Source organism: Nannobrachium achirus (assembly GCF_963921795.1).
Source record: "Nannobrachium achirus genome assembly, contig: SCAFFOLD_429, whole genome shotgun sequence".
NCBI lineage: Eukaryota > Metazoa > Chordata > Actinopteri > Myctophiformes > Myctophidae > Nannobrachium > Nannobrachium achirus.
This window is the reverse complement of record NW_027664573.1, coordinates 17,501-28,279: the sequence shown is the minus strand read 5'-3', so window position 1 is coordinate 28,279 and position 10,779 is coordinate 17,501. Positions and strand designations below refer to the sequence as shown.

The window sequence follows — 10,779 nt, the reverse complement described above, 5'->3', positions numbered from 1 at the left end:
CGACCACCGCTCAGTTCACACGGGTGTGATTTTTTTATGGTTCATGGCATGAGATTAGTAGAGCCAAAAATGGAAGTGCCTACAGGATTTGGGCTGTGAGGAAAATTCCTCAAGCCAGCCGTTCTAACAACTTATAACATAAAAAATGCAAATTGCTTTTATTTGAAGCACCTTACAAATGTTTATATAAGGGGGAATCAAACCTCTAACCTTTAGGGTGTCAGAGCCAACGTGCGTTACACTGTGTTCCAAATGGCAACAAACCACATGTGTAAATTCATGTACATGTGTATTATACTGTCAGTTTTGAGGTAGGGTCGGGTGGACCAGTAAACAAAATGGCGCTGAGTTGAGGGCACATTCCTCAGTTCATTTAACAGCTTCTAAGACGAGGGGGATTGTGTCAAAGCTGGAGGCTTTAGTGCAGTTGTTCCGTGGCCCAAATGATTTCTGAAGGGGTCCCCACACCCAGATGATTTGCTGGATGTGCAGCATTGTTTTCTAGGCTGCGGGCCTCCCACTTATTCTACACCTAGCTAGTGAAGCTACAGCAACAGGAGAAATATTTTTTCCTGTCTGGGTGAATTCCAACACGATCATGATCATGTCCACACAGTGCTCGCGTGTGCCGTCGAAAATAGGTAAAAACACTGAAAAAAAAAAAAACTAATTTACGGGGTCACCGCCTGAAAAGTTTGAGAACCACTGCTTTAGTGGACTGCAGTGTAGAGGATGGAGGAAGGTCTAATATCATGCAGACTAGAGAAAGAAATGGTTAATATCATGCAGACCAGAGAAAACGCAAGCGTGACTGATATATAAACTTACAGTAAGAAAAATAATACTTGATTGCACGCTTTATGAGATGCAAGCTTCACGGCAGCAGTATTGATTTTGTCGACTAAAACTATGATGGGAAATGTTCGTCGGTTACCTTTTTTCACTGGCGAAAATTTTATAAAAATGTTATGAAAACTATGCTTGATGACTAAAACTACTGTATGACTACATATATTGACAATTTCATCAACAAATACAAACTAGACTAAAATGTTTGGGAGGGACGAGTGGAGTGGAGTAGAGATCCAGTAGAACTAAAACAAGTCATCATGGGTGCGTGCGTGCCGGTGTAAATAGACGATCAACTGTAGATTTAGTCAACTAAAACTATACTAAAAGTAAAACATTTCAGGTGACTAAAATACTTGCTGTCAAAAGCAACACTACACAGCAGTAAACATCACAGAAGAAGCGCTCAGGTGGCACAGTGGTACACTACACAGCAGCAAACATCACAGAAGAAGCGCTCAGGTGGCACAGTGGTACACTACACAGCAGTAAACATCACAGAAGAAGCGCTCAGGTGGCACAGTGGTAAAGTACCTGCATGTCCACCGCCGCCGAGTCTGGGAGTTCCAATCCACCGCGGTGCATCCAGCGCTGTCGAGCATCAGGAGGAACACAACTGGCCCGTGTTCGGGGGAGGGAAGACGCGTGGGAAGGGTGATAGTTGTCACTGCAGGTACTCCCGCGTGCCGGAGCGCCACCTGTCAGCAGCAGAGTGTTGGGCAGAAGGAGTAGGGCGAAGGCTCTACAGCGAGCTTGTAGATGTGCTATTTTTTTTTTAATCGTGAAAAAAGTCTAAGGCTTTTTGAAATGTTTTGAAATGTTTCTATGTCAGTGGTGTGCAAACATTTTCATGTCAAGGACCCCCAAAATTATATGTATTTGGCCACGGACCCCATCTCTTTATTTTTATTTTTTCATTAATTAAAAACAAAATTCGATGATTTCTTCTGTAATTTCAAGAAAAATCGAAGAGATTCCATCATTTAGAACACAAATGTTTAAGAAGTAGTGAAAATAGCTGATCTGCAAGCTCACTGCTGCTTTCACTAGTTGGGTCCCGGGCAAACGTCTAGTCTCTCTTTAGCGTCACAAGCTAAAATGTTTGGGAACCACTGCTCTACAGTACGTCCTCCTGGTGGGGGCTCCTCACAGGCAGGTGGGCCAGTATAGGATACAACAGCAGTGACAACTCACAGTGATGTGTGTGTGAAGGGATCAGTTAGGAATAGAAATCAACAAACCAAAATAGGGGAGAAAAGGGTTAAGGTTAGAAAAAAAGGTGGCAGCAGGACGTGGAGAAGGAACATGGGATAAATGGAGAAGCCGAGGGAGAAAAGGAGGCCAGAATCTAGGGAGGAATAGGGTCTGTGCTTGAGAGAAAGTGGTGACAGCAATGTTGAGGGATTGCAAGCAATTGGTAGAGTGAAAATAAAGACCCCATCAGGGAAGGAGGAGATGGGTTAAGAAGAGAAGGAATGTGAGACAGTGACCCCAACATGCACAATAACCACCCAAAACACCTGGCTTTTCGGAAGCTGGTCTTTTATTTGCTCAAGATGGATTTGAAAGGTTTAAACAGGAAAAGAGAGAGAGAGAGAGCGATTGAGAGAGAGAGAGAGAGAGAGAGAGAGAGAGAGAGAGAGAGAGAGAGAGAGAGAAAGAGAGAGAGTGCAGATGCTTTTCTACAAGTTCGATTTATATAACATATCATTGCGTCAATTGTGCAACTCGGAAAATAGATGACATCTCAAGACGAAAAGAAAGCAATAACGCAAGTAAGTTCTTAGACATTTCTCTGATTTACACATTTAGAACATTAAATTGTGTCTTTAAAAACATCTTGAAACAAACCGCTGTATTCACCCGACATCAGCAACTAAAAAGAGGTGCAAAAAGATCTCATCGGGCAGACAAACGTGGACAAAGAATCAGCTTTAAAAAAACACCCAGTAAGACATTTTGTATATGGGTAGAAGATTCATATAGTCCTGAGACAGTGTGTGTGTGTGTGTGTGTGTGTGTGTGTGTGTGTGTGTGTGTGTGTGTGTGTGTGTGTGTGTGTGTGTGTGTGTGTGTGTGTGTGTGTGCGTGTGCGCGCGTGCGCGCATGCATGTGTGTGTGTATGTATTTATTATGTGGGTGCGTGTTTGTGTGTTTTTGCGATCGCATCTGTTCTTGTTTGCGTGTTTTTCAGACGGTGTGCGTGTGTCTGTTTACAGTGAACTGTTAAAACTATTGCGCCTTTGGTGCAGCACAGTTCACAGACTGGACTGTAGGGGTCAGTAAAACATCGGGACAGAGGGAAACTCGTTCAAAATAAAAAGCCACACACCGCGTTGTAAGTGGCGTACGGAACATCGCCCAGGCGTGACCACCAGAGTCTAAAAACCACCTCCCCCCCACCCATTGACACACGTACCCACTTAAACCCCAGCATCTATCCGTATTGTGGGGAAGGCTTTCGCTGAAAACAGCAGATCGACTTGTCCGTCGGGCTATTTTCAGCGAAAGCTTTTCCCCACCAATAACAGACAACAGAAAGAGACACTAGCATAGAGCAGTGGTTCTCAACCTTTTCAGGCCGCGACCCCCAAAATAATCATATTTGAACATCCAATGAAACAGCCAAGAATACAGTATATATTTTTCATATAGCTACTTTAAGTTAACAAGAGTTCTGTGCAGCCAGGTAGTGGGTCTGATTTTACATTATTATGGCACCACACCACCCTTAGGCCAGAGCTCCAAAACAGCTCAACAAACAAACAAACAAACAAACAAAGGCAAACTGCAGACAGCGAGCAAAGAAAACCCATGCCTACTTTGTCCCGCTGTACGTAAACATCACCTGACATCCTTGTGTCCAAGATTCAGTCAAACCCGACCCGTACCCTTCATAGATACATATAGAAGTGCAACTGTAGGAGTAGGCCTTCGTCATTCTCAAAGCATGCATCATATACAGATGACACACCATTATGTATATATATATATATATATATATATATATATATATATATATATATATATATATATATATATATATATATATATATATATATAAAACAATTAAGAGACCACTCAAAATGTTTCTTAAAAACATCCAGAAAGCAAAGTACCTTAGTTGAAGAAATCAGCGTTACTCCAAAGTTAAGTTAAAGGGGAAGACCACCCATTTTCAATATTGAATTATGTCATTAATATCCCTTAGAGGAGTTGTGTGGAAATAGAAAAAAAGTCCCCCTTTTCTGTGTTGCCTAGAACTGGAGGATTGATTTTGGGGTTTGTATTGTAAAGTACAACTTGATGACATCACACAGTTGTACTTTGTTGTCTTCCCCTTTAAGTTGATATTTTCTGTGTTGGCCGGGGAAGTGATAGCTTGGAGAGGGGTACGACAGTCTCCCATTGAATAGACCATTGGTCTATTAATTATTCACCCACAAAGTAATGTATATAGAATGTGTAGAATTGTAGCTTATAAGGATCCTTGGGAACTCCTGCTCCAAATGACAATATTTGGGAAATTTGACAAGATTTGACAACAAATACCTACACATAACTATAAATAATAAACCAGAGAAACTGAACATTTTATTGTGGTCTCTTAATTTTTCTTATAATTTATATAATGACTCATGAACATTCATTGGATCCCAACCATTTCCTGATTTCCATGGTGTTTCTCTCTTTCTCTGTTTTTTTTAATATATATATATATAAAGCTACGTGACAGCACAGGTCAAGTCAAAGTGCACAAGATCAATATAGAAGGAAACGCGCAAAGAACAAAATGAACCGAAAGGCGGGATATAGCAAGCGCCCGACGCCCTGGACGTATACTGTAACCCCATGACCCCCCCCCCCCTCACCCCTCCCACCCCCCACAAAAAAAACCTCTTGATGTTGTTCTTCTCCCACTACCCCCTTGCTGGTGGGGAACCCCCCAGGAGAACCTGCTCGGTCACACGGTGAGGGAGATGAAGCTGTTGTATCTCTGGATGTTCCTCTTGAGGATCTCGGAGCAGGGCCCCAGGACGCGCTCGAAGCGGGGCCGGTCCAGCTTCACGCACTTGAGGGGCCCTCGGGCCACGACGGTGGCGGCCCTCGGGCGGTTCAGCAGCAGGGCGATTTCACCTGCAGGATGAACGGGTTCAAAGCGGTTAGCGGTGTTGTCAATCTATAACGCTGCATGCATGTCTGGTCAATGCATTTACCACATGGGATGCTGCGGCCCCGTTAACACGTCTAGGGACGTGTTAACTGGTTACCATGGTAACCACCATGGTAAAAAAACGAATTTCCTAGCGTAGTGAGGAATTAAATCAGCGTCCATGAGCTTATGCTTGCACGCCTGGTGAGTTTTTTCTCTCTGATATTGGGCTTTCTTAGTGTAATAATCTGATCGCTTCGATTGTAAAAATTGCTCTGTAAATATTGGTTCACTCAGGAACACTCACGTCAAAGTAGATTTAACCATGTATTGCAACAAATGGAATACTGTTAAACTTGCCGTTAATGGAGGCATGCTTGCCATGCTTGCCAGCGTGTGGCAGCAGTGCTGCCACACGCTGTGGCAGCACTGGAAAAGCAGAGGTCTAGAGTAGGAAGAAGCCATATTTAAACGGACCGTCTTGTTGGGGGAATGAGGTGTGTGAGGATTGGTGTGTAGCAAAGCGTGGCTGATTGAAAGCAACCAGCAGACTGACAGCTGGTTACAGCTGAGCGTACGCGACTTCTGTACCCTGCATGAACTAACTCTATATTCAGTTAAACTGCTAGCAAAGCTGGGTCACAGTGTTTGGACTAGGGCTGGGTGATGTGGACAGAATTAAACATACCTCTGTATCAATCAGAGGTTGCGCTAGGATTTTAAACTTTCCCAGTGTCCAGCATGATTCAAATGCTAACAACTCACTAAATTCGCTAAATTCTCACCCAACTCACGTTGTGTGAGAATTTACCAGCAACAATAACTCTGGTTACGGTCTTACCTTCACAATAAAGTGTCTGCTGTTTACCTCCCAATACAGTGCATTTTACACAGGTTATTATTAACAGGAAATAGGTGCAATTTAACTATGACGTTCGAAATAAGCTTGCATCACCAGACTTTCCACCTCGGAGGAAAAATGATTGTGAGAGGAGAGAGAGAAAGAGAGAGAGAGAGACAGAGACAAAGAGAGACAGAGAGAGAATGAACTGCTGGCCGGGTCATTTTCAGCCGGTTACGATGTCCGGAAACATTTATATTTTCCGGTCTTTGTCATAAAGTATCTGACAAAACCGGCAATTACCGGACTAACACAACCTCTGGTATCAATATAATGACGACATTGTGGGGATGACAATTGTCTTTATCTGTTGTCAATTGTATTATCTTGTTTTATTTTCACTCATTTATTACCTTTGTGAAATGCTTGTTTTTATTGCGTATTCTGTTTCGTGTTTGTCCAGCACTTTGTGACTCAAGTTTAGAAAAGTGTTTTATAAATAAAGTTATTATTTTTATTTAACACAATTACATTTTGGGTAAATAATAATCAGTAATGCTTATATAATAGCTAAGTGGGTAAAGGCAAATATTAGAACAGCTAGACCAGTCAGTTCTGAAAATTACACCACTTTCCAGTAACACAGCCTTTAAAACCAGGACAATATTGCAATATCCAAAATCCCGGATGATATGTGGTTTCATATCAAGATCTCAGTAGAATATTGATACATTGGCCAGCCCTAGTATGAACATACTTTGAAGATAGGAATTGCTGCAGCAGAGTAGATGGTAAGACTTGTAGGAGAGCTCTCACTCCCCGGGAGTATAAATAGAACCAAAGGGAACCGTAATCTAGAACAGGTACATTTTTATACTCTGAGTTAAATTCACACCCTTGATTTTACGGTGTAATTAAATCCAATTTAGACATTTTAAGTTTGAACCCAGGGTTCCTATTTTTGGGCCTTGTATGAAAATGTTTTGCCTCTGTGAGTACAGCGTACAGAGGAGCCATAATTGCTCAATAATAGAGGTGATGAGAGCTGGTTTTTGTCTTGACTAATGGCTCTGTGTGTGGAGCCAAGATGGAAGGGGGGGGGGGGTCTGCCTCAGTCCACATCAGGGTTCCGCTGGGGGGGGGGGGGGGGGGGATCAGTGAACATGACAAGATTTTATTAAATTGACCTGCCATAATGTAATACACGTCGCGTGCGTGTTTGCAGATGCGAGCGTGTCGTGTGCACCGCTCCACTGGTTGCTACAGCTCGTTGCTGTAATGCAGCGCATCTTAGCGCATCTTCCACCTCTTTATGACAGATGCACGGTGCGGTTCCTGTATAGGTGCGGTTTATCCATAGAGTCCTAAAGCATAATTTATCCACTCCATCGTGCAGGGGTGTCACATGTCAACAAGAACAAAGGAGTCACAATGGATGAGTGATATACACATATCTACAAGCTACCAATATCACTGGGGACCCACCCTGACGAGCACTTGGAGTTGTAAGACTTGAGGCATTACATTTTGTTTAACACGGTTCTATTGTGAAAATAGCAAATCGAAATGCTCACAACGCCACGCATTGCGAGGCGTTGGGACCCAGTGCCTCCCTGTTTGGCACTCAGCATCAAGAGTTGGATTGGGGGTAAGTCATGTCTAGGGGGTGTACTTGTACATCAAGCTGCCTCACGTTACAGAATCAGGAGATTGGCTCCGGCCCTTTGGGCCTCATTGCTCAAGGCTTATTTACTTACCCCATGTTGTGTGGTATAGGTTTGTAGATCGGCCTGTTTTGGTACGTGACACCATCATACAACAGAGTATAAACCAACTGGGCTGATTGGGGTTTTGTGTCTCGTTCAACCCTTACTTAGTAGCCAACATAATCTGCTTCCCTTTTTGTTACTGTCATTTCTTCCATCACTTCATCGCTCCAACTCTCTCTCTCTCTCTCCATCTCCATGTCATTGACAGAGTCACTGGGTGTGTAGCAAATCGCTCACTGCAACGAATTGATGTGTGATCTTTATCTTTTGTATTTTAATTGACCTATGGGGAACCGGGGTCCAGATCCACTCACCAAAGTAGTCAGAGGGTCCCAGGCGACCCACCTCCACGTACTCCTCGTTGTCTGACCTACGCTGAAGCACCGACGCCGTTCCCTGGGGGAGGGAGAGAGAGAGAGAGAGAGAGAGAGAGACAGAGAGAGAGAGAGAGAGAGAGAGAGTGACAGAGAGAGGGGAAGGGGGTGAAAGGGGTGAAGAAAGAGAAAAGGGGGTGTTATTTTTGTACTCAGCCAGGAGGATTATCCGCTGAGACATTCTTTTGCTTATAAGAGCACAGGTGCACGGGATTTAACCCACTTCTGCTGTGGGAGTGGGACTGACACCTGCTCTGTGGGAGACGCACGCACGTGCATACACACAAACGCACATAAGTGCACGCACACACACACACACACACACAGTGTAGTGTACACATTGTGTAGTGTAGTGTAGATATTCCGATAGAGAAATTGATACAAGTCCCGATGGGATATGGCTAGAGCTAAACGCTGCTGGCATTGTGATGGGCTTCAGAAATGTTTCCTATGAAACGTCCACCCATCGTCTAATCCCCACACATTATCCACTACCAGCACTCACCCACACACACACACACACAATGGAACACAGCACTGTCCAAGACATGAGGGCATTCCCACCAGCATGTCCCCCTCTGACCCAGCACACACACACACACGCACGCACACACGCACACACGCACACACGCACGCACGCACGCACGCACGCACACAGCCATGGAAATATGCACAAAGGCATCTAAATTACTGATAGTTACATGTTTGCCCACATTATGCATTCATGTACACACAGACACAAGCATGTGTGTGTGTACAAAGACACAGGCATGCAAACCACAAACAGACAGACTAGGTGGGATATACAAGATACTGGAGGCACGCACGCACAAACACAGACACACACACACACACACACACACACACACACACACACACACACACACACACACACACACACACACACACACACACACACACACACACACACACACACACACACACACACACACACACACCCACACCAACAACAACAACAACAACACTCACACGAAGGAGTGTAAAAAGACACAGCGCCCGACAGCTGATGCCTGCTGGATTGCCTGAGTGAACTCTGTAACAAGCACGTTAGCCCCAATCACTGGATAGGATTTTGCTCATGTGCATGAGTGTTTGTGTGTGTGTGCGTGCATGTGTGCGCGTGCATAAGAGAAAGCCAGACAAGATGTTTCCTCAACAAACAAAATAGGAGCGGAAATATGATCCACAGCTAATCTGCGTAACAGATCACAATGTGGCAAATCAACTCATCGCGTATCACAGCTGGCGACAAACCTACAGTATGCGCACGAGTCTGTGCACACAGGGCCGTAAGCAGAGTTCCGAAAATACCGAGGACATTAATATCCTTGTGCACGCGCGCGATAGCGCGCGTGCGAAAAATCGTGTTTTGTGCAGTTTTATCCTTTTGTTTTAACAGGTTTCTACGGTTTATTTTTTTACCTAAATGTAACACAAACATAAACAAAAAAAGTGCAAAACGGGTGCTTCTTTTTCTAGACACCATGAGCATATTCTATATGATTTATTTAGGCACAGGACATAATAGTCAAATGGTATCAACATGACAATGGCAATCATTTTATTTTTGCAACAATTAAGTATATTTACTTTAGTACTCTCGAGTCGAAAGAGTGCCAGTGTGCTTCAACTGATCTGCAACCAACAACTAACTATGCGGTATGTGCTCATCCCTTATTTCCCCAGCATCACAGTGTTTGATAAATCATAAAGAGCTCTGATAAACATTTCAATTTTCTCACCTGGCCGCTGTACTCTCTGAATCTGATGGAAACAGGCGCCTGTGGATCATATTCCGTTTCAGGTAAAAGTACTCCTTGTCCTATTTTCCCAACACAACGTCGAACTTCTTCTGATCATCCATTCCCCTGACAACGTGAATGACTTGACAATGCTTTCAGCCTCTGGTCCGGGCCCATAGCGTATAACAGGGAACTGACCTGACCTGAACCTCGCCATCATCCTTGTTTAGTTTTGTTGCCAGATTATAGTCTCCCCATTAATTTGGGCGGTCGAATGCAAAACTATCCCGGGGGTTAAACTTTGCCATCTTTCTGAAGCGATGCGTCCGTCAAGCTTCTCACACCATGTAATTAGTTTCAATGTCCACACAATTTAAGGTAAAATCCAAACAGGCAGGGTAACAACAACAGAAAAGCGTGTATCAGCCCGGTATCAGCCATAGCACAACATACAACGTGATCACTATAGCAACAGACCTGCTTTACGGCAAGTGTTGTGATGTTCTTAAAGGCACAGCGCACTCACATAGTATGACACTTCCCTCGTAATTTTGGCGTTGTAATGGATTTTCCGCACAAAAAAAGCGTTTTTTCGTCGGGAGAAATACCGAGGTCATGTCCTCGGTGTCCTCAATGGTAGTTACGGCCATGTGTGCACACAATCGATCGCTGCACACTATACTGTAGCTCTCAGCCTCGATGCATGTAGCGGGCGCGTGGATGTGCGTATCAATGCTACACGTACACCGGTATGCACAGTGCGCACCGCGTAAAACACACAACACCTCTGTGCGACCACCTCCTTCACACCACGTGCATGCGGTCACAACCTGACCACGAGACGCCTGCCCTTCCGACGGGGCTGTCTGTGTGACAGGAGCAGAGAGGTTTGGATCGCACATGTTTGGGTTGAGCTGCAGTAGCACGTCTACCGCGTCTAGACGCTTACATGTCCCGCTGTAATTGCTTGCAGGCACACCGTCAAATCCTCTGTGGTAATTTAACGCGGGGTCCATTTGGTTTCCGTCTG

General features: G+C 44.3%; 1 protein-coding gene across 1 annotated transcript in view; it reads right to left on the bottom strand.

Annotated features, from left to right (window-relative positions):
- Positions 1-4,813: 4,813 nt before the first annotated feature.
- LOC308280924 (cAMP-dependent protein kinase type I-beta regulatory subunit) overlaps positions 4,814-10,779 on the bottom strand; it is a gene marked incomplete at both ends in the record, with an annotated part of 19,684 nt that continues 13,718 nt past the window's right edge. Inside the window, 2 exons of the mRNA XM_080755226.1 lie at positions 4,814-4,986; positions 7,927-8,008. Of these exons, the coding sequence (XP_080611352.1) occupies positions 4,814-4,986; positions 7,927-8,008 (255 nt within the window). The remainder of the gene's footprint in view (positions 4,987-7,926; positions 8,009-10,779) is intronic.